Source organism: Solanum stenotomum, chromosome 1 (assembly GCF_019186545.1).
Source record: "Solanum stenotomum isolate F172 chromosome 1, ASM1918654v1, whole genome shotgun sequence".
NCBI classification, from domain to species: Eukaryota; Viridiplantae; Streptophyta; class Magnoliopsida; order Solanales; family Solanaceae; genus Solanum; species Solanum stenotomum.
The window spans coordinates 18,996,104-19,020,402 of record NC_064282.1 but is presented as its reverse complement, the minus strand read 5'-3'; the positions used below and the strand labels follow the sequence as shown (position 1 = coordinate 19,020,402).

Genomic DNA, 24,299 nt, shown 5'->3' with positions numbered 1-24,299 from the left:
TGATATTAGTATAGAATCTAGTACTCCAATATGTTAAAAGTTATTTCCTTAATGTAAATTTGTATAAACCTAAAACAACTTGTAATTTTCCCTCCCCCTACCCTAAGAATATAAATTTATTGGATGATCAGGGTTATTGAGATTACATTTACGACAACAGGATGATTACTAGAAAGTATTAAAAAGTTATAACAAAGTAATGTGGTATGTTGCTATGTAAATTTCTTGGGTTAAATGCATTTCTAAAGCCGAGGCTCTAAACAGTTTCTATTTGATAAGTTCCTCTTCAAAATAGTTCTTCCTAGTTCCAAGCCAAGGTTATAATCAAATGTTCAGATTCTTTTGAAGATGCAGCTCAAATACTTCTAAATACCATTACTCAGTTATATAGTAGCTAAAATAATTTCTACAAAAAGATGGCTGTTCTAGCACAACAATTACATCATAGAAATCAGTATAACTTGATTGACGGTGAACATTAACTAATTCTACCTACATCCCTATGTGAAACCAATACAAAGAAATCAATAACAGCTCTTGACAATCATGCTAACCGAAGAACCAAAAGTTGAATTTCAGGTAACTTTTCCCTTTTGGATACAACTCCAGCAACAATCAATGCAACTGCAGAAGAATCATGTTCGATGTCCATAGCAGATAATTGATCCTCTGCTTCATCTCTTGGAATCCCAAGAAAACAACTTAACATAAGGGTATCCATATCATCAAACAATTTTAAAAGCAAACAACAAGACAAAAAACAAAATGACCTTTTATTTATAAAAAAAAGACTTTATAACATCTAACCGCGCTAGAGGGAGAGGGAGAAACTCTTACAATTTGTACAGGCAAAATATGCTCCTTGTCACCTATTCAAGAGTTGAACAACAAAATACTCTACCATACTCATTTTGGCCAGTAACATCATCAAAAGGAGTGACCAACCAAGGATGTTATGCATTTGTAGGTATATTAAATCATTTGTTGAGTTTTTCTACAAGCACCGGGGTACTTTCTTTCACTGCTTCTGGTCTCACAATGCCAATTTCTCCTGCTAAAGGAAAAATCTTATACAAGTGTGTTACAAATAAGAAGAAAGGTTTCATGATATAGAACCTTCTAGAGTATGCAGGCTATAGCCAGATAGGAATAGTGGTCTTTGGAGTGCTTCTGCAGCATTTAGCTCAAGGAGACTGGTGTTTTACCCAGAGCATAATCCTGCTTCTTGGAAGTTACAATCACACTTTTCCATATGGTTTAGCAAGCATAATACATCTTCAATCTGTGTCACATGATAGAGGCTCTGCAGCTTATACTTACCGGGAGAGCTTCCTGAAAAACAATTTGGCACTTGTTGTGCCAGCATCGAAAGCCTAAAACCTTTGATGTTAAATTGAGTATTTTAGGACCCAGTAGCAAGATGCTTCATACAGCATTCAGATCAAGCAAAATAGGCAAGCGACAGATATGAGACCCATCAAGCACTCAAACCCGCCCAATTTTTGAAAGCAATAAGTGCCTCCATTTTACCGCGATTTTTCCTTCTTAACTTTGAAACTCTGAGCTTCTTATGTTTCTCCATGAATGCTTGTTTATATCTCCATTTATCAACAAAAATTTTCATCTCTTGAGATTTCTCCACGACTTGCATTACTGCATCAAAGAAGCCCCCTTTAACCAATGCATACAGAAACGCATCAACCAGGCTACTATCTAGTTTTAACTTTGTTTCCCCTTCTGCAGAAACCTTTCTTTTGACTTCATTCCACAGCATCATAACATTGAAATACTTCTCCACGGTCACATTTCCATTTATTAGAGAAAGATATGTCTGCTCATTTGGTTCGAACTGAAGGAAGGTCATTCTCCTGAAAGTCCTCCTTGCATCTTCTAGCTGTCCAGCCTTGCAGAAGGCATGGATGATGGAGTTCCAATCATGCGTTCCGATTTCAATTCTAGGATCCTCAACGATCTCATCCAAGAAAGCTGCCATGAGCTCAGGTCGATGACTTTCTGTTAAACCGGTCATGATTGTCAAGTAACTCCCTTGCAAGTCAGGTATTCTTGCTTCTCTCATGTCCCTAAACACAGAAAATGCAGATTGAAAATCTTGACATGACATTGAAGCTTCAATTAGAGCATCATAGGTAGCAACATCCAACTGGAGACCTAAACTGCTTATGTCTGTCACCAGTTGAGCTGCTTCAGCGGTTCTTTGCTCTTTGCAATATGCTTTCAGTATTGGAAGGTAGACTCCAAGACCTAAAGAAGCACCCTGAGCATTCATTTCATCAAATATCATGTGTGCCTTGTCCAATAACCCAAGATTAACGCAAGCATTTATGATGCCATATCCAACGGATCTCTCAACAATCACAGATGGAGATTCCAAGGTCTGAGTTTCACCAATCAACGTAGCTAAATCTTTTATGCTCCCATTTTGAAGAAACCCACTTACTACTTCACTATAAGTTACTTCTTGAAAACATAATCCTTGTCCATCCGTTTCTCTTACACCTTGAAGAATAGTTGCTGAAACAGACGCCAAATTACCACACTTTACAAATCCGCTAATCAAATTACTAAGAAAAACCCCTTTATCCGGGAAACCAAATCCACTTATTAAACCTTCTAACTCAGCCATTTTCTCTTTAAGACCCTTCAATGCATACAAATAAGCTAGTAAACCAAAACTACATTCATCAGGCCTAACACCCAAAACTGACATGGTCTCCACCACTTTCTCCGCATCAGTAATCGATTCAACCTCTCGACAACAACATTCTAGTGCAGCATTACAAGCTGCCAAACTAGGTTTCAAGAAATTCAACTTCTCATCAATAGCAACCCTACAATTCTCATTAAAAACTTGTAAAAACCCACCAAAGTTACCATTTTTCCTACAAATTTCCACAAGAACATCACCCCAGAGACTAAAATGGACGAAAAATCTGTTCTTGAACATACACTTCACCAAAGCAAAAGCAGGGGCAGCACTATTAGCATCCCTCATTGAATTCAACAGTACATGTACAGTTTCAGGCTTTAACAATTCTTGTTTCTTCTCTAACAAGAAAACTACTGATGCAAATGCTCTTTTTATGTTATGGGTATCATTCAGTGATGACAAATGAATGATTACTGAATTGGTAAGTGACTTACTTGGGAAAGCAGAGTAATTTGAAAGAGTCTTGAATGATTTCCATGCTTCATCTGTGTTGTTACTTTTGATTGAATCTAGAAGAGTGGATTCAAGATTAGATTTGTGTTCTTGTGTTAAGGTTAGAGGGGTTTGGTTATGGGGTTTTGGTGGGGTTGTAGAAGGTGATTCAGTTCTTTTTAAGGAAAAAATTGAAGGCTGGAGAAAGGAATACAAAGTGGGTATTTCAGGTTGTGAAGAAAAGGGTCTTTTTGAGAGATTACAGAAAGCTCTTCTCCACATTCTTGCTCACTGTGTCGCGCTGTTTGTTCGACAGAGAAGATGAAAAAAAGAAAGAAAAGCTTTGCGCAAAACTAATTAAGTCAAACAATTTTGTTACTAAAATTTATATCAATAGTACTTACAAATAAAATAGGGAAAATACACGAAGTTAATTAATATAGCTATAGTTTACATTAATTATAATTCGAAGCTTACTTTTAGTTATAATTACATTCTCTCTTTTGCCTCTCTCTGGATTCACACTCGCCACTCTCCTCTTTTGTTCCCTTATCAGTACACTTTTGTCTATTTTTCTCGTTTTATACAAACACAAATCATACAATTGAGAGAGATTGAATATACAAATATAAATATTTTAACTCGATTCAATTGTATACGAATTCAAATTGTATGCCAATATACAAATATAATAATTGATACTCCACATGATAGTTACATATATACAATTATCTAATCGTAATAAGCAAACTATACCTATGTAACATAATTAAGTTATTTTTGAGTGACTATATGCTAAAATTTCCCAAGATAAACCCCAACACAAAAAAAGAAATAAAAAAGCGGGGCATTCCGAGAATTGAACTCGGGACCTCTCGCACCCTAAGCGAGAATCATACCACTAGACCAAATGCCCATATTGATAATTGTTAGCAAATTTTTAGTTTTAGTATAAAAAGATTGTCCCTTGAAAGCAAAAAACAATTATGTTGGAAAAAATAGAAGCTTTCAATGCCGTGGAAGTAGCTGCTTCATCCATCTAGCATGTCAATGTACCACACCTTGCCATTTTTGTCTTCATATTTTATTCAATGGAAGGAGCATCATCAGAAATAATAAAATCTTAAGCCCCTCAACTCAAATATTTAACACCTTTTATCCATTTATAAGTAGATTCTATCAACTGATCAACATACAGTTTTAGAGGAATTTTAAAATGGAAACACAACAATTACTGATAATTTCATCACTAGTTTTATGTGGATCTCTGGTGTTGTTCTGTGCATATCTCACCAATTTTTTACTTTTACATCCAAGAAAATTGAGATCAAAACTTCAAAGCCAAGGGATTAAGGGACCTTCTTCACCATCTTTTCTCTATGGATATATCAAGAAACAGGCAATCCCAGAAGAAACCAACAATCAAGAATTACAAGAAAACAAACATACATGGCCTTCCAGAGTGTTTTCACATATAAAACAGTGGCAAATTGAATATGGTCAAATCTTGATATTTATACAACCTTCATTCATATAACTTCAATTCTTTTAGCGTATGTGGGTTTTTTTTTTTATGTTTAAATTACTGCAGGATCAATATTCATGTATTCATCTGGAACCATACAGATACTATGTGTAACTGATGCAGATATGGTGAAAGAGATATCTTTGAACCTTGGAAAGCCATCTTACTTATCCAAAGATCATGGTCCTCTTCTAGGCCAAGGCATTTTCTCTTCAAATGGCCCTTACTGGGCTCATCAGAGAAAGATCATTGCCCCTGAATTCTATCTCAACAAGGTTAAGGTACATACACATATTTATGCACTTGTTAAGTTTTAGTAGTATAATCACAAGTAGTCGCGGAACTAAGATTTTCACCAAGGGGGTGTCAATTGGCGATAAGGGTAGCTCCGCTCCTGATTGCAAGACTAGAATTTCAAATAGCTATTGATTATGCAGGAGATGGTGAAGCTGATGGTTGAATCCACCAGTAATATGATAGAATCATGGGATGAGAGAACAAGAAATTCAGAAGGAAAATCGGAGGTTAAGGTGGACGATGATCTCAAGAGTTTGTCAGCAGATATAATCTCAAGAGCTTGTTTCGGAAGCAGCTATGCTGAGGGGGAACAAATGTTCCTAAAACTTCAAACACTTGAAATGGTTATGTCCAAAGTTCCCATTGGAGTTCCTGGATTGAGGTAAAAGGATATTGTTGCTACTTTAGAACTATGTTTAGCTCTGTAAAGTGTAGGGGAAAGGGGAAAAAAGTGAGAAAATATCGAAAAAAAAATTCTAGTTTCAAAGAGGAGGAAAAGGAAGGAGGATTAAATAAAGTAAAACTCATGGTAATAGATAATTTTCCCACTATGTTCAGATTGTGACAGGCATATTCCAAGTAAACATAATAGGGAGATATGGAGATTGGACAAAGAGATTAAAGCAATGATATTGAAGATAGTACGAGCACGGAAAAGCCCTACTCATGAGAAAGACCTTCTGCAATTGATACTTGATGCTGCTAAGAGTTATGAAGAGAGTGGTGGTGATCAGCTACCAGCTGACGTTTCTGCTGAAATGTTCATTGTTGATAATTGCAAGAGCATATACTTTGCTGGCCATGAGAACACTGGTCTCACAGCATCATGGTGTTTGATGTTACTAGCTGCATATCCAGAATGGCAAGCTCATGCCCGTGCTGAGGTGCTTGACATCTGTGGTACTGAGTTGCCAAACGATTCTATGCTTAGACAAATGAAAGTGGTATGCAGTAATCTAAAAACCATATAATCAAAATTCACATACATTTTATACCTGGATCTCTAACATGTATACATATTTGATTGGCAGCTGACAATGATCATCCATGAAACGTTACGTTTGTACCCACCAGTAGCATTCGTGGTGAGAGAAGCGTTGCAGGATATAAGTTTCAAGAGAATTGAGATACCAAAAGGGACTAATATTGAGATTCCAATCCCAATCCTGCATCAGCAGTCTGAACTCTGGGGACCAGATACCTACAAGTTCAATCCAGAAAGATTTGCCAAGGGCATTGCAAAGGCTTGCAAAGTCCCAAGTGCTTATATACCATTTGGCATAGGGAGTAGAACCTGTGTGGGGCAAAATTTTGCAATGATTGAACTGAAGGTGATTGTATCGATGATTTTGTCCAGGTTTACATTTTCCTTGTCACCAGGATATCAACACAGCCCTGTTTTTAGATTAGTATTAGAACCTGAGCATGGCATCTATCTGTATCTCCAAAGAATTTGACATATTTCTCTTCTTGGATATTTGTCGATACCTGTAAATTGTAATCTATTAAAGTTCAATTGACCTAAGAAAGGTTTAATGAGTAGTTCTTCAGTCATGTTACTTTTTACAAGCCATCTCCTAGAGCAACACAACAGAGGAGCAAGAGAAACTACTGTTGTTACTTGTGCTGTCATAAATATTGCAATCATGCTATTCTTCCATTAGAAAACTCACTGTTACATGTTCCTTTCATTTACCTATTTCTGGTCCTGACAAATAAATCTTTTAAGTACTTGCCACAGATGCCACGAATGCTAGTTAGCATCGGTGCTAAAATGAAGATTAAAGAATCATATCAGAGTATATGCAAGTCTTGACCATGAATTAGAAACACGAAGATTTGCATGAGTAGATGGCTCGTCAAGTGAAACACGAAGATTTGCATGAGTAGATGGCTCGTCAAGTGAATTCACCTGAGCATGAGAAGAGAAGTAGTCGCCAGTCTAAACACACCAGTGTCTATAACTCTTCTTCGTTTACAAGAAGGATTAGAAACACGAAGATTTGCATGAGGAAACTATCAAAAAACATAGCCCCAATACTCGCCTGTAAATCAACATTCAAATATCTTCAACGCAATCCTCATCATTTATTGCAAATTAATAAATCTATTACCAAAAACGAGCCAAAAGGCCACAACAAATTAAACACAATCACATTGATTCTAACATGAAGGATCTACATTGTAGTTGCTTCTTGGAATAAGTTATATGAAAGTGTGATTAGCCTTATAAATAGTTCATAATGATAGCACTATAAACTTCAATCTCTTATGACTCATGAGAATAAAGATCGACTTCGATTGCGCTCCAGCCGAGCTTCCCTCTGCAACATGCCAGAAAATGAAAATGAAATATCAGAAATAAAATGATATATCATGAAAATCAATACCCAAAAAAAGGGTTAAACGAAAAATCTGAAGGCGCAGGAAAGGCAATTCTCTTAAAAAATTATTTAAAGCATAAAGTGGCAAAGACATTCCATGATGTCAATGTCAAAAACACCTAAAAACCATAGACAATTAATTGCTTAATAATATCTTCCCTCCCACCACTACATCCCTGTTTATGCACCACAAAATTAAATTTAAAAAGAGCTCCAAATAAAGTAAATATTTTTGAACTATATAATTCCAAGTGACAAAAAAGAATTGGGAGACTCTGTTCTCTCTATAGATTCAGGTCTGAGTATGGGCTGCATTGATAGTGATCCAATCAAGGACTGGCTAGTGGCAAGAGTATACAATTTTTTTTAGGGCAATGGCAAGAGTATATAACTTAACGAACACGAAAATGAATCTTAATCAATATGCAATCTTACACCTAAACTTGTTTGTTTTGAGCTGCTAAACAACTTGCTCCCTTTCAAAACTATTAACACAGAGTCTTGGAGCAACTTGTCTGAAAGTTTTTTACAAGTTCCTTCACACCCATATAAAAAAATATACCACTCCAAGTGTCCATGGAAGAAGCTCTCAAAGTCCATTTTACAGGGCAAAACTCTACATCAGAGGGGTAAAAGCATTTTGTACTTTCTTTCACATTATCAATTTCATCATAACATAATTTCTCGTGCATTTATCACAGGTTAGTACACATATACTACTATTATCCTCATTCACATACAAATAGATGTGGAAGAAAACAGTTAACATGCATACCTCCTTTTTCTTGCATTCCTTGTAAACATCAAAATGTTCTTGGCATTTGCTCTTGTCAGAGCTAAACTGTTCCAAACCTGAAAAGCGTTCACAAATTAATCAATTCCCTGAAACAACTGCATAACAGGGTAGAACATACATCTTTAAATAAATTGATATGACGGAAAAGCCTTTTCCACTAATTCTACAGACAATGAATATGAATAACAATGATATCTCAAATATAATTGCAAGAAATTGATGCACAATGACTTGTGTATATGGATATAGCCATGAACTCCAACAATCTGGATTAGTAAACCTAAATGCTCCACATTCAAAGGTCCTTCAAACCTTCCACAAAACCTTCATCAAGCTACTTTCATTGCTCTCTGATCGATTACCAAGTATTCTTCAAATAAATTATGGACAATTCTCTATGCAATTATCATTACAAATAAGCTCTGCTCAATTAACAAAAAATATGTTCTTTTACCTAAATTCTTGCGAATATAACTTATCTAACCGAAACAACCACAAGAATTCAATACCCAGATAATAAAAAGAGTAATATAATCTTACAAAATACGTTACATATCAAAATTCCAATAATGATCATGAGTATAATTTCTTTTCTCCTTAGAAAAATTCCAAATACAACAAAAACAGAATATGATCGGACGAACAAAGTGGCAGTTGAGTTTACATTTGAGCGAAGCAGTGTATTGAGGATAGCAATCGGAATCAGCAAGTTTTGCTGCACTTGGATACGCCGGTGTTTGAATTTTCGAATTTGCCATCTTGCCCTAATTTTTCCAATTTCCAGTCTGCAATTTCACTGGATTCAATTGGGTATTTTCTCTATTTATTCTTCGGGTCGAATTCCACCGACCGACTATGAAAGAAAGTTGACCCGGAAAGGAACAGATCGGCCCATCTGAACTGTGGTTCATATCACTGGCCCAAATAAGAGAGATCTGCCTCTATTTGCAAAAATGGCATTTTTTAAGTTTTGGCCTCATTTGATAAATATTTTGCCAAAATAAACATGAATAGAGTATGAATTTTAATTTTTGCATCAAATTGAGTACAAATCAATTTTAAGCGACTTCAAGTTTCATATTCAACAATTCTCGATGGTTATTTTCAATTTAGACTTTTTAAAAAATAATAAATTCACTATATATTTTCTAAATAATCAAAATTTAACAATAGTATTTCTCAAGTTTTTTTGTTTTTCCATCCGGTATTCGATATCTACATTAGAGTCTAACTAAATATAAATTCGTGTCGAAAAGACCCACAATGGGGTAAAACGCTCTCTAACAAAGGCGACTCTATAACCAAAGAGACTCAAACTCGAGACCTCCAATTAATAATGGAAGAGTATTTACCACTCCAGTATAACCCGGTGTCTTCAATTTTCTATATTTGAAGAAGATGGAGAAAAGGGGGAGAAAAAAGAGTAACACAAGTCTAATGAATATCTATACATTTGTACTACTTTTCTTAATAGGGCCAAAAGTAAAATATCAATCTTTAAAAGAAAAAAAAAAAAAAAAAAAAAAAAAAAATCTTTAAAAGACATTAGGTGAAAATTCTTGCAATTATCTCACCTTTAATAACTTTAGAATGTTGGATTCAATTTATGTGGCGTAGTTGATTGCTCACAAAATTTAAGAAAGAAAGTAGGAGAATTTTTTGAACTTATTGTGTTAAATAAGTCATACAGTACTTACTTGTGTAATTATAAATTGGTTTCAGTAAAAAATTAAGAATAACTTTTCATTTGATTGACACAAGACATACATAAAAAACACCAACACTAACTAACAATATATAAACAAATTGAGTAATAATAACTTCTTCTTTTTTAGTAATAATAACTTTTTATTTCTTTAAAACATTAAAAAATTGGGAAACAAATGATTTTGTGAAAGAATTCATTTATAAAATAACATTTGGCTACAAGGGACAGGCCCCCCTCCCCAAATTTCCGGGGCCGGATTAAACCCATCACATGATTACGTGGAAATGTGAATCGGTCGGTTCAATCATAAAAATTATAAATTAAAAAATAAAATGTAAAAATTAAATTTGTGTTTGATCATAAATATAAATTAAAGCTATTTGATTTTCTACGAGTTATTTAAATTGAAAAAAAAAAAGAAGTAAAACATTTTTTGATTTTTTTTTCAAATTTCAAAATTTTATAATTAAATTCAATTTAAAAAAAGTAAAAAATACATTTTTCCCTCTCTGACAGCTCAAAATAAAGCTACCTTCATTACTTTCCTGCCAAAAAAAGGGGTCTTATAAAATCTTTGTTTTGCTTTTTCTTGTTCCCTCCTTTTGTCCCACTAAAATAGAGTAGCTGCGATACTTTCTCCAAAGGGTTCTTGAATTTTTCTCCACTTCAAGCTTCATAAAAACTCAAAATCTTGTATTCTTTTTAGTAGCAGTTTTTCATTTTCTTGATTGATGAGATGAATAATAGTACTAGTGCTAGTAATAATGCTACAACAACTGGAACAAAGTTCATCAAATGTGTTACAGTTGGAGATGGTGCTGTTGGAAAAACTTGCCTTCTCATCTCCTACACTAGCAACACTTTCCCCACTGTATGTAAAGATTCAATTTTTATCTCTGTTTTTTAATCTTGTGGGTATTTTTGTTTCTTGATTTTTTTGTCTTTTATCTTTTCAGGATTATGTGCCAACTGTTTTTGACAATTTCAGTGCCAATGTTAATGTTGATGGGAAGATTGTGAATCTTGGCCTGTGGGATACTGCTGGTATGATAAACCCTTTTTTTGTTAGTATAAAGATCATCCTTTTTCATCAAAGTTGTCAATTTGGTCTTTGCCATTCTTGTTTTCTTTGTGTTAACAGATTTTATTGCATATGAAATTCTGTTTTGTTTCTGATTGTTATTTTCAAGTAAAGAAAGATAAGGGGGTGTTTGTACTTCAGTTAAGATTTTGCCTTAGTGCAAATCTTGAACCAGAAGTGGTAATTGAAATGTGAATGTTGGCAAAATTGTTAACTCTTTCTCTTTCAAACAATCAATTGATCATCATCAGAAGCAGTCGGATGAAATTTTAGTGTTTAATCAAGGTTATGTTTAGCTTGAAGTAGTTTTACATTAACAAGTAAACTGTCTGCTTTCTGTTCACTTTGGCTAAGTGTTTAGAAAAGTTATCCCAGAATGGTCATCCTCATGGTGGTCCTATTACTTAGCATGCTCATACAATGAAACTCAAATTGAGGGAAAAATTTAAATGAGAAAACCATATAATGTATGGATTCTTGTGATAAAATCTTATGGAACTTTGACATTGAAAAAGCTGCAATGAATCAGATTTGAGCCATTAGTACATAAGTAGTAGTAAAGACTAATGAGGAAGATAACAAACGTGTCGTCTTCAAGAAGTCATTCTACATGATAAAATTGTGAGTTTTCAATTGCTCTCTTCACAGGTCAAGAGGATTATAACAGGCTTAGGCCTCTTAGTTATCGAGGAGCCGATGTCTTCCTGCTTGCTTTCTCTCTCATAAGTAGGCCTAGCTTTGAAAACATATCAAAAAAGGTATGCTTTTTTTCCCCTCATCTTTCAACTTTAATAGCTGTTCCAGTGGCTGTGTTGTTCTTTTGCTCCTCTGATCATGTAATCCTGACATCATTTTAACTTTTTTTTATTTCTTGTTATGTTGGAAAGTGGGTTCCTGAGCTAAGACATTATGCCCCATCAGTGCCTATTGTTCTAGTGGGGACTAAATTGGGTAAGTTTTCTTTCATTTTAAGATTCCTATACTTTACTAGTAGCTCTTGAGAGGATATATGCCTTTTTCCCTTTGTTAAAGTTTTCCCCTTTTATTTCCCTTAAACACTTGTGAATTTGGCAGATACTGTATATTAAAATGAGTCCTGGAGTTTAACTAGTCTGTTAATGTTTAATCAACAAAAAAGCTAACACAAACTATAATTTTATTTGCAAATATGGATTATGTAGTGGTAATATTGCACTACAGTTTTTCTTCTACCTACTGTTTTTTCATTTTCTTGAGGAGGAGACCTACACACTACATCGGTCTACACTGTATTGTACACAAGTTTACTTATTTCACAGGGATGAATCCGAAAGCCCCCTTTGGAATATCCTCTGGATCTTAGCTAAAATATAACTGAGGGAATGGAGTGAACCTTCTCTTATATGTGCTTAACACGGGGCTGAAAGTTCTGACAATTTTATAGGCAAGAAATTATACCCATATGGTTTAATAGTTTGTTGTGCTCTGTGATCATATTCTTCTTGTAGACTCAATGCTTCATCTGTTTCTTTAGTTTCATTTGAGTTCTTTCTCACCACTTAGTGTTCAAAGCCGAGCGAACTGATTCAGTACTCCCACTCTCCCTATACTTCGAACTAAGACTCTTCTTCAAACATAGGTTCTCTATCTTTTATTCTTGGGGTACATAGGCTACACCATTCTTTGGATAAGGCTATATAGAAACCAACAATTGTTAACTGCGGAAAGCCTTGTAACATGATCTTGTTGTGTTTGACAATGGATAGTTAATCAATTTGTTCAGCAATGTATTGTTTTAACCAAAGGAAAAAAAAAAGACATAGCAGTGTATGTTACATGTTTACTGGTATATAATCTTCCATTATCATATAATCTGAGTCCAATGAGCTGGTTGATGCAGAGATGAAATTGAGCTTATCTATCACTCTTTATTTCTAAGTTTCTATCTAACCAAAGTTCAAATGGACAGATTTAAGAGAGGACAAGCAATTTAGAAGGGACTATCCTGGTGCATGTACAATTTCAACAGAACAGGTGTGTATATTTTGAAAAAGAGGTATATGTATTAAATCTTTCAAAAGTTTAATGTAGCTTATCCAAAAATCTGGTGCATGGGCCACCTTCTTATAAAGAAAGGAAAGTGAAAAGGAGAGCATAAAGTAAGACTTATGTCCCAAAAGAAAAGGAAAACATGAAGTATGAAAGCATCTGGGAATCGACTGTGGTCAGTCTTGGATGTTAGTGAGACAATGTCAAGTTTGAAAAAAATAACATGATAAATTAAGTCAATAGATTACCAAATGATGTAGAAAGGAAAATTCAGTCAAGTTTTCGTCTTCAAACACTCTCTCTCACATTACAAAATCTGTTGACTTTTTACTTCTCTTTAAAATTACAGGGTGAAGAACTGAAAAAACAAATAGGTGCAGTGGCTTACGTTGAGTGCAGTGCTAAGACGCAGCAGGTAATATTTGAAACTTTTAGTATCATTGGAACTTAAAAAGATTTAGTACATGAAACATGATGACCAATTCTAGGTGCACTTCCAAAACAAGCAAACAATTTAGATGAATGCAGCTTGTTCATTTTACGATTATATATGAACCGAAGCCAATTGAGAAAATATTCTTTGTAATGTAGAATGTGAAGGCTGTTTTTGATACTGCAATCAAGGTAGTTCTTCAGCCTCCAAAGACCAAAAAACAGAAAAGAAAACACAAAGCCTGCTGGATACTTTGATCTAAGTAGCTGGAAGAGAGATGTTTGTACATTAATCTTTTTCCATTTTGGTGAGATGTTTAGCCATGCTATCCGTAGATTTATAACTTTCTCTTTTCTTTTCTCCCTATTTGCTTTAGTAAGAATGCCAGTTTTCTCATTTCATAGTATGTGTGATGTGCTTGTTGAGTTTATTGCTGGCTGCTTGTACATGGTTTTATATGATGGAAAAAAAGTGGGAAGTTGTTTGTTTGTCAATGTGGTGGTATTGATGTAGACAGAACATGCTGTATTTTATGCAATGATCTGCGTTTCATGTGTTGTTTTGGTTTCTGTAGATGGAAATATTCTTGACATAGTCTCTCAGAATATTCAGGACTTAAAATTGTTTTCTCTAAGCCTAAAGAAGAAGCTTTCAAAGTAAAGTCACTCCTAAATCATTATGATACTCATATTAATGTAAAGTCACTCCTAAATCTCTCAGAATATTCAGGACTTTTACTCATCCACAATGAACTTTGCATTTCTTTTAAGGAATAGTAAATAAAGTACATATTCATATTAATGTTGGTGTATAGTCTTTAATGAACATGATAAATGATTTTGAATACATAGTTAATGATAAAGGTAAAAATAGTTATTGAAAAAAAGAGAGAAAATGGTCAAAATGGTCCTTCAGATATACCAGATAATTGAAATAGTCCATGATGTATATAAAAAATATGATCATTTGGTCCTTATGTGACGGTCCGCCATATCCTCATGCCACATAAGCCCACGTAAGTACCACATGGCATAAAGTTGCCCATGTGGAGGGCTTACATTGGAAAAAAGACTAGTTCTTGTGGATGATTCTACATAAACGTGAAGATTTCTCATGGAAGATTATAGAATTGCATAGAAGATCCTTAGAATATTCTAGGCACATAGAGAGTTCTAGAGAAAAGACCTAAATGTAAATATGTAGAGACTTTCATAACAATTATTAAATATTTGTATATCAACCCTTAAGTTAGTAGTTTATATAGAGAGCATCCATTTGTAAATTCATGAAGCAAAAATCAAAGTTCTCTAACAATCCGCTTGTGTTATCTGTACCATTCTCTTAGCGATTCCTAAAATTTTAGGTTATCTAACATAGCAAGATCGCGAACAATTGATGCAAGAACATGTGCAAGTTATCAAGTGTTGCACGTATACTTAGTAGAAGAGTAAGGACATAACACTAAATAGAAGGACTTAGAGATCGAGAATTAGGATAGAATATTAGTAAATATTATAGAAGTGTATAATTATTATTGTTCCCCTACACCTTTTATCATTACATGTTTCCTTTTCTTTAGTTACTATATTATTTGTTATTGATAATGTTCCTTTTTTTCATTATTTTTAAAATGGCTTGTTCACTAGTGGATTTTCTTTTCAAACCTGCTTTGATATATTTAAGTAGTTGAATAACAGTTTTGTGGAAACAGTTTTTCTATATTCACAAGATAGGAATAAAGCATTTATACGCCTTCCATTTATAGATTTTTCTTGTGAAATTGCTGTTATATTGCATCGCAAGAAGGCCTATTTTTGGGTGAAAAGAAAAACTATAGTTCATGAATATACAGATAACGAAGTTATATATTCAAAACTCGCTTTATTAAAGAAAATCTATAATTTAATTTACACAAACTCAAACCAGATGAAATGTCATTAATCACTTTACTCAATCCGCTCCAATAATACATATTTGACTATTCTTCTTTTCACTATATACATTAATGTCTTTTGTATTTATTAAACTGAGGATACAGGTGAAAAAAATATATTTTTTTAAAAAAACTAATATGTATTTTAAATCAATTATTTTTAATAATGATAAGTAAAATAAGAAGGATATTTTATACTTAGAATTAGTAAAATTGCACAAGTTTTTTTTGAAGTAAAATAAGTCCAACGTAAACTCAACTAGGTCATAGGTGGACCTCTTAAGTCTTCAAATTTAATGCTAGCACACAAAATTAATTGAGATCTGCCATAGGGCTGCAAATGGACAAATGAAAGTTTGACAAGTTTGAGTGAATGTGTGAAAGTCAAATGCATCTCACTTATACGACTTACGATATTCGTATTAGAGTCTGACTAATTTAGTATCACCTCAGTCTTAGATAAAATCCATTCAAAAATAATATTTTCTATCAAAAAAAAAAAATCATATCTAAAAATGGGAATGCACTTTTTCACCTTTAGATACCACAAGGCACATATTTGGTATGAAGGAAATATTTTTCAGAAAAATGATTTCCGTTAGTAAGTAACTTTCTGATATTTGATTGCTATAAAATATATATCTTTTACAGTATCTTTTAAAGAGAGAAATAACTAATTTCCCTGTTTAGAAAATGACTTTTCTGCTTATGAATAAGAGTCATTTTAAATAAAATTACCTTAATTTTGAAGTTTATATTACTTGTTTTGACTAATATTTAAATGTTAGTTATCATTTATAAATAAATATAGTACGTAGCATTTTCCATTTTGCCATCTATCTTGGGATAAACTTAAATACAATAAAAAATTGTGTTCATGTTTTTTAATGTATTCTTTTATAGTCTATTTGTGTTTAATTAATATGAAATTTTATCTAATCTATTACTTCACTAAGGTAAAGTATATTGTTTCAGTGTATGAATTTTTGTCATGATATTGTGGGATCTTAAAATGTTTTTAGGTTCAAGCTTTAACTAATATATACAAAGAGTCTGTTTGACATTGTTGTTGGGAGGTCAGAAACACTTTTTTTTGAAAAAAAAAAATATTTTTGTTGAAAGATTAACTGTTTGGCAAATCAGTAAAAGTGTTTTTAAATGAAAGCAGAAACAGTTTTTCTATTGTTGGGAATAAGCTAAAAATTTATGTATTTAAAAAAAAGCAGAAGCAGAAACAAAAAAAAAATTCTCAATAATAAAATGTCGTTTTCATATATACATATTAACCAATATATTTTTTATTAATTAATTAGCATATATCATAAGTTTGGTTAAATTTCATTTAATTTTATAAAATTATTTTTATATAATAAATTTTATAATTTATTTTACAATTATATATTATTATTTTATATATTATTTTACGTATTATTTTACAGAATTAGAAAAAATATATAACAATATTTTTACAAGATTAGAAAAAAGACAAAAAATAAAAATTAAAGATTTCAGCCTCCCAAAAAAAGTATAATATTGATTCAAATTTTAAACATGTACATTTTCATTTAATAAAAATAAAAAATTAATTAATTTTTTTCATAATAGATATTTAAAATAGTTTTTCTTTATAAAATAATTTTAATATTGGAAGTATATTAATGATTGTCCTTTTTTTTAAAATTAGACTCTCAAAAACACTTTTTTATAAAAGATCAACCAAACACAATTTGCTTATGAAAAACACATTTCAAATGAATCAGCCAAACACAAATTGTATTTTTCAAAAATACTCTTTTGAAAAGCTATTTTAATTTTAATAGATTATATAATTTTTTGCTAATTATGACATTTTATTTGAGCTTTTTTAGGACCATCAGAGAATTTACTAAGTGGCATGAAAAAAATAATCATGTTGAAAATGCCTAGCAACAGACAACTTTTCTATATTTACCTTCTCCTAGTTTCTATATATTCTAACACTAATGTCTAGCGGTCTATTAAAATAATAATATTATAATATATTACACCAATTAATATGTTTTTGTGTATATATTATATATTTGATTAGCATCTATAATTATTTTTTAGTACATATCCTCCCCATTTTGTTTTCATTGCATAGCCTTTTAAGTTCAATAACAATAATTACATATAATCTCATAAAATGAAATTTGAAAATACACATAATTTTTACCGTTCAGATACAAAAAGGGACCTTCCTAACTTCAAGAATAACAATGACATATTTGTACAATCTCATGAACAAACTGAAATTCAAAAAAAATAAAGTATACGTAAATTTTGTTGTTTAATTACAAAAAAGTTGTTTACATAATCTTTGCAACTTCAATAACAATAATGACATATTTGTATAATCTCATAAAATAAAATTTTAAAAAATAAAATATACACAAATATTATCATTCAAATATAAAAAAGTTGTTTACATGACTTGCCTAACCCTAACAACAACAATAAGTTGATGTTACTCTATATATACATAGAGGCTGTTTACATGACCTTCCTAAAGCAAAAAAGAAGAAAAAACTTCCCTACCTACCCCACACCCCAAATCTCCTTACATAACAAAAGGCAAAACCCCCCAAAAACATTGGAATACTTTTGGTGAAGATTCAAAATCCACTAAACTAAAAATAAAAATGGATTACACCAAGAACTCCATCTCCACTCTTGCAATTATTTCTCTGCTTTTAGTTGGATTTATTTATATTTCTACTTTATCTACTTTTCCCCCTAAAACTTTCTTGTCTTTTCAAATTAACCCAACAAACTCTCCACCTGTAAGTATCCTTATCAATAATTTATTTACCCTAATTTCATATTACTCCATGTGAATGTTAATTTTTTTTTTTGGGTAAAAACAGGGGATGGCGAAGTATGAGCTTGAAGGAGCTTTAAAAAAAGCATCAATGGCGGAAAAAACAGTAATTATTACTGTAATAAACAAAGCTTACGTGGAGCCCTATAACGGCGAGTACCCATCGATGTTCGATCTATTTTTGGAGGGATTTTGGGAAGGAGAGAGTACAAGGGTATTACTGGAACATTTATTAGTGGTAGCTGTGGATCAGACGGCGTATGAACGGTGTAGGTTCCGGCGACTTCATTGTTACCGGTTAGTCACCGGCGACGGAGATTTCGCCAGAGAGAAGATTTATATGTCGGAGGAGTTTATTAAAATGATGTGGAGAAGGACACGGTTTTTGATGGAAGTGCTTAAACTTGGTTATAATTTCATATTTACGGTACGTTCACTTTTTTCTAATTAATTCTTATTCTTATTTTCATTTGAATTAATTTATCTAATTTTAATTTGATACCTAAGTTAAAAATAGCATGGAGTGCGTGGTTTATATTTTATAAACATGTTAAAAAACATGTCATGTAAAGTGACAGTTAAGATTTTCCGTTTTAGATGAAGTAATTCTCGTACATTTTGTTCTACTTGTCTTAAGCTCAGCGAAATTTATAAATATTCGAAAAAAGAAATAGTATAATTTTGAAATTGGAAGTTGAAAAAATATAGGCATAATATATAAATATGACCCTTAATTTGACTTCAGCGAATAACTATGTCCTCCAATTTTGAGTGTGCACAAGTAGACACCTAAACTTGTATAAAATTGAACAAGTAAACACACATGTCCTACATGACATAATACACGTAGGACGCCACGTAGGACACAAAATTGCAATGTACCATGTAGGATGAATGTGTCAATTTGTTCTATTTTATACAAATTTAAATGTCTACTTGTGCACATCCAAAATTAAAGGTCATAGTTGCAACTAAACTAACGCCAAGTTAAGAGTATACTAAAATTAAATTGTGTTTCTATATGCATTTAACTTGAAATTTAAAGTTGTTTTTCTTAATGTAATGGCTAAAAGTTTTTTTAAAAAATAAATATTGAAATTGGTTTCGGAAGAACATCTATATTTATTGGCGGGGCTTGTTTATAAAATATAAATATGTGGATCAACTTTTATATTTTTAAAAATATGAAATTATGATGTAAAATTTTCGAATCAAATATTTTGAAGCATTTGAATTTTATCTCATAATTTCAAACACTTGAATTCATCTCGTAATTTTAAATTGAGATGAAAAGCTATTATGTACATTTTCTGAATACTTTAAATCTTCCCCCTCCCTCCCTCAAAAGTACATTGTAGTTCTGATTTATCAGTGAAAGGATTTTAAAAATCCAATTTTTAGTAAACTTTACATAAAAATATATTTGATTGATTGTTATTTTCCGTAAAAAAAATAAAACTGTGGTGATGATTGTGATCGCACATTTTGTCATTTTTTTTTTAATGGGACACGTGTTAGCAATAGTTTACTTGCTCTTTCTGATATTTACCTTTCACAGTTCAGAGACAAAATTTTCTTTTTCAATTTTCATGAACCATAGGCAGAGAGACAATTGCAATTTACCGCACCAAAAAGATATGTTTAAGTGGATGAGATTGTTTCGTTCTTTAATCAGATATTTTGGATTTGAGTCTCGAATATAGAAAAAAATTTGATAGAAAATACTTTTCCCCAAATAGAGCCCTATGTGGCATGATTCCGGAATAGTCGAGCTCCAGCGGCCGTCTGGAAAACAAAATAAATATTTGCAATCTAATTTTTAATTTTCATCCTTTTTGGACCCGCACAATTCTAATGGGTTTATTGGGCCTGATCCTTCTTTTCTACTAAAAGCCCACTTATAGATGACTTACCCAAGGCCCATTATAAGTAGAGCTAATTTTTGCAGGACACAGATGTAATGTGGCTAAGAAATCCATTTTTATTGTTAAACAAGAGCAAAAAATTGGATTTACAAATGAGTACTGATCGGTTCAATGGAGACTCTTTCTCCTACTCAAATTCCATCAATACAGGGTTTTACTATGTGAGGTCCAACAGAAAAACCATCACATTATTTGAAATTTGGTACGCGATGAGGAGGAACTCGAAGGGCATGAAAGAACAAGACGTGTTGGCCAAAATGTTACGTGAAGGCGTGAATAAGGAACTCTATCTTAGAATGAAATTCTTGGACACCCTATATTTTGGTGGTTTCTGTAGCGATAATAAAGATGTTAAGTTAGTTATGACCGTTCACGCTAATTGTTGCCGGACCATTGAAGCTAAAGTGGCTGATTTGAAGAATGTACTAGTAGATTGGAAGAGATTCAAGGAGGGTCATGTTACTGCTGGTGAAAATAGCTTCAAATGGTCTAACCATATTTCTTGTAACAATTCATGGCATGTACTTTGAGCTAGAGAGGATTCCTAGTCTAGCAGTGCATTATTTAGAATAGTAGAAATATATATAAGTGAACAAGTAGAGTATACTATAACGTTTCGAGAGTTACGTTCAAAGAATTCTACAAAAATAACATCTAACTTCAAGAGAATCTTTTCTATCTTTTGAATCTTCTCTAATGATTTTGACTTAATTACTTTGTTTTAAATACTTCAACGATTTTTATTATTTATGAATTATGAATTGCTTTGATATACTAGGTATGCTACTATTGTTATTGTTGGACTGCTTTGATAAAAAAACACTAATTTATAATTACGATGTGTGCTAACTTTTATTTTTGTAAAATTAGAGGTCGAGTTTAATTTTTCTATGATTAACATTTCCCATTTGTTTTTCTTCAAGCTCTGAATTACTCTCACACTAGATTATCAAGTGTGTGTCATCAAACCATCCACTATCTAAATTAAATCATCTTTTCATAACATAGAGAGAAGATGGTCAAATGATCCCTCAATTTATTATCGGATTTTCAATTACACACTTATGTTTTACGGGGTTCTATTAACCCCTGAGCTATTTTAAAGTGAAATTATTTCCTCCCTGAAATATCATTATCAGACATGTGTCTTGTGGTGAAATACACACACTTGACACGTGTATCTCACCATTTAATAAAAAAAAATTAAAAGAAAGTACTCCTCTTTCCTCTTCCTTTCTTTCCCAATCATTTTTTCAACCCTAACTATAATAAACACCATTTTTTACCTTAATAAATTTTTATATCTCTAACAATTTATAAAAACGAAAATTCAAGTGACCTTTTCTCTTCCCAATTTTTTATTCTTTCTCCCTCTAAATTTTTCATGATTAATTTATAATTTGAGTTTTTGATTTTGAATCTTCATGGGTTTTAGGAGAACATGTAGGATCCTTCTTTAAAAATGTAGAAAAAATTGTTTTGTTTTAGTTTCTTTTAATAAGTTTGAAGATATTTTTTAAATATACAATTACTTCGCTTTGATTTTGTTACACTTGAGTCCATGACTTAAAAAAAAATTAATTAATGGGTATGCTTTTTTTTTTTTTAAATAAATTAATTTGTTAGATATGTTCTAAATATATCTATTGAAAAATTATTTATTCATAAAATGCATTAGTTGTTATAATTTTTATACCAAACATCTATTGAAAAAGCTTCAACAATGATAATGGTGAAAAATGTAAAGTTGTATAGATAAATAAGAAGAAAGAAAGAGAAAGAAAAACGGAAATTTAAAAATAATAATAATAGGCAACTCACTCTTTCAAAGAGAGTGACATACACTCTCTATGCCAACTCAACACTTAAGGGGTTATTTATTCCATTCTAAAGTAGTTCAGGGAGGTAATAGGACTCCCGCGAAGAATAAGTGTGTAGTTGAAAATCTGGTAATAGGTTGGGAGGTCATTGACCATTAGAGATTACATGCATCTTTTATAATTATGATAAAGATAGTAGATATACTGTGAATTGTCATAACATAGATTACATGTATCTTTCATAATTGTGACAGAGATAGTAAATATGCTGCAAAATTGTCATAACAGACATACATGTATCTTTCATAATTGTGGTGGTGATATGTTTTAATATCTATTATCCACAATTTAGTTAATTTCACAATGTATCTAGGAAGACGAAAGGCATCACCTTGTATAGCAATGAACTAATAGACTTATAATGGAGGATTGTTTTTTACACCTCCCCAAAAATCAACACTAGCCATTATCACCTCCACAAACTATTATCACCCTTCTACAAACGTCATCAACTAATAGCGTAATATCTCAAACTGACCACCAAAATCATAGCTAGTAGCTGCAAGCGATAGTCACTTCCACCACTGACCTTCAACATAATCGTTATCATCAACCTCTACTACTGTTTATTAGATGTTGTTATGAATTCAAGATTGATATTTAATCACCTCTACTACTGTTTATTATATGTTGATATGAATTCAAGATTGATATTTAATCACATTTACCACAAGCCTTCAACATAATCACTATCATCAATCACCTCTACCACTATTTATCATACATAGATATGAACTCAAGATTGAAATTTAATCACCCCCACCAGCAGCCTTCAGCATAATCGTTACCATCAACCTCTACGACTATTTATCATATATAGATATAAATTTAAGACTGAAATTTAATCACCTCCACCCATAGACCTTCAAACTATTTATCATATGTAGATACAAACTAAAGATTTGATTTATTTTTTTTGACTATCTCAAGTTAATATACAAATAATAATCAAATTTATAATAAAATCTAACTTCAAGAGAATCTTTTTTACATTGCTTTCTTTTGAATCTCCTCTAATGGTTTTAACTTAATTACTTTGTATTAAATACTTAAGCGATTTCTATTATTTATGAATTACGAATTGCTTCAATACATTAGGTATGCTATTATTGCTATTATTGAACTGCTTAGATAGAACGCTTTTTATAATGATGATGTGTGCTAATTTTATTTTATTTTTTAAATTAGAGGTTGAGTTTGATAGTTAGAAGAATTGTTAAACTTTGATTAACACTTTATTTTGGTTTTTTTTCATGCTCCGAGTTACTCTCACACTAGATTATCAAGAGTGTGTAATCAAACCATCTCCTATTTAAATTCAATCATCTTTATCATAAACAGAGATTACATGTATCTTTCATAATTTGATAGAGATATCAGATACACTGTGAAATTATCATAACAGAGATTACATGTATCTTTCATAATTGTGGAAGAGATAGCAGATACACTGTGAAATTATCATAACAGAGATTACTTGTATCTTTCATAATTGTGGTAAAGATAGTAGATACAATGTGAAATTATCATAACAGAGATTACATGTATCTTTTATAATTGTGACAGTGATAGTAAATATAATGTGAAACTATCATAACAGAGATATACATGTATCTTTCATAATTGTGGTAGATATACTGTAATCCCTATTATCCACAATTTAGTTAATTTTACAATGTATCTTCTATCTCTTATCAATGTAATACATGTTTATACACTTGATATATGAAGAAGGAAGACGGAACACATTGTATCGTAATGAACTAGTAGGCTTATATCGGAGGATTGCTTTTACACCGCTCTAGAAATCAACACTAGCCATCATCACCTCCACAAACTATCACCACCCTTCTACAAACGTCCTCTGCTAAGAGCGTATCATCTCAAACTGACCACCAAAATCATAGCTAGTAGCTGCAATCAACAATCACCTTCACCACTGATCTTCAGCATAATTGCTATCATCAACCTCTACTTCTGTTTTCATATGTAGATACGAATCAAAATTGAAATTTAATCACCTCTACCACCAGCCTTCAACATAATCACTATCATTAATCACCTCTATCACTATTTATCATGTATAGATACGAATTCAAGATTGAAATTTAGTCACCTCCACCAACAACCTTCAACATAACCGTTATCATCAACCTCTACAACTATTTATCATATATAAATATAAATTTAAGACTGAAATTAATCACCTCCACCCATAGACCTTCAACATGATCCTATCATCAATCACCTCTACCCACTATTTATCATATGTAGATACAAACTTAAGATTTGAGATTTATTATTTTTTTT

The 24,299-nt window shown here is 32.0% G+C and overlaps 5 protein-coding genes and 1 non-coding gene across 6 annotated transcripts; 3 read left to right on the top strand and 3 right to left on the bottom strand.

Moving 5' to 3' along the window:
- Window positions 1-410: 410 nt before the first annotated feature.
- On the bottom strand, window positions 411-3,483 carry LOC125843028 (pentatricopeptide repeat-containing protein At1g69290-like). The gene has a single exon (XM_049522279.1). It carries the CDS (start codon window positions 3,440-3,442, stop codon window positions 1,478-1,480), a length of 1,965 nt encoding a protein of 654 aa, XP_049378236.1. The 5' UTR covers window positions 3,443-3,483; the 3' UTR covers window positions 411-1,477.
- A 521-nt stretch (window positions 3,484-4,004) lies between these two features.
- On the bottom strand, window positions 4,005-4,076 carry TRNAP-AGG (transfer RNA proline (anticodon AGG)). Its single transcript has one exon. It is a non-coding gene; the product is annotated as a tRNA-Pro (tRNA).
- Window positions 4,077-4,291: 215 nt separating this feature from the next.
- On the top strand, window positions 4,292-6,491 carry LOC125843058 (cytochrome P450 714C2-like). Its single transcript, XM_049522301.1, has 5 exons — window positions 4,292-4,659; window positions 4,752-4,966; window positions 5,123-5,364; window positions 5,551-5,926; window positions 6,014-6,491. The coding sequence occupies exons 1-5, from the start codon at window positions 4,377-4,379 to the stop codon at window positions 6,437-6,439; spliced, it is 1,542 nt and encodes a 513-aa protein (XP_049378258.1). The 5' UTR covers window positions 4,292-4,376; the 3' UTR covers window positions 6,440-6,491.
- A 637-nt stretch (window positions 6,492-7,128) lies between these two features.
- LOC125843191 (cytochrome c oxidase-assembly factor COX23, mitochondrial) lies at window positions 7,129-8,956 on the bottom strand. Its single transcript, XM_049522408.1, has 3 exons — window positions 8,827-8,956; window positions 8,142-8,218; window positions 7,129-7,306 (listed from the first exon to the last, which is right to left on the bottom strand). The coding sequence occupies exons 1-3, from the start codon at window positions 8,918-8,920 to the stop codon at window positions 7,259-7,261; spliced, it is 219 nt and encodes a 72-aa protein (XP_049378365.1). The 5' UTR covers window positions 8,921-8,956; the 3' UTR covers window positions 7,129-7,258.
- Window positions 8,957-10,481: 1,525 nt separating this feature from the next.
- Window positions 10,482-13,906, top strand: LOC125843181 (rac-like GTP-binding protein 5). The gene is made up of 7 exons (XM_049522401.1): window positions 10,482-10,741; window positions 10,827-10,914; window positions 11,600-11,709; window positions 11,839-11,902; window positions 12,900-12,964; window positions 13,329-13,394; window positions 13,571-13,906. Exons 1-7 carry the CDS (start codon window positions 10,607-10,609, stop codon window positions 13,667-13,669), a joined length of 627 nt encoding a protein of 208 aa, XP_049378358.1. The 5' UTR covers window positions 10,482-10,606; the 3' UTR covers window positions 13,670-13,906.
- Window positions 13,907-17,935: 4,029 nt separating this feature from the next.
- On the top strand, window positions 17,936-20,787 carry LOC125843086 (uncharacterized protein At1g28695-like). The gene is made up of 3 exons (XM_049522320.1): window positions 17,936-18,146; window positions 18,231-18,611; window positions 20,133-20,787. Exons 1-3 carry the CDS (start codon window positions 18,006-18,008, stop codon window positions 20,637-20,639), a joined length of 1,029 nt encoding a protein of 342 aa, XP_049378277.1. The 5' UTR covers window positions 17,936-18,005; the 3' UTR covers window positions 20,640-20,787.
- Window positions 20,788-24,299: the final 3,512 nt, after the last annotated feature.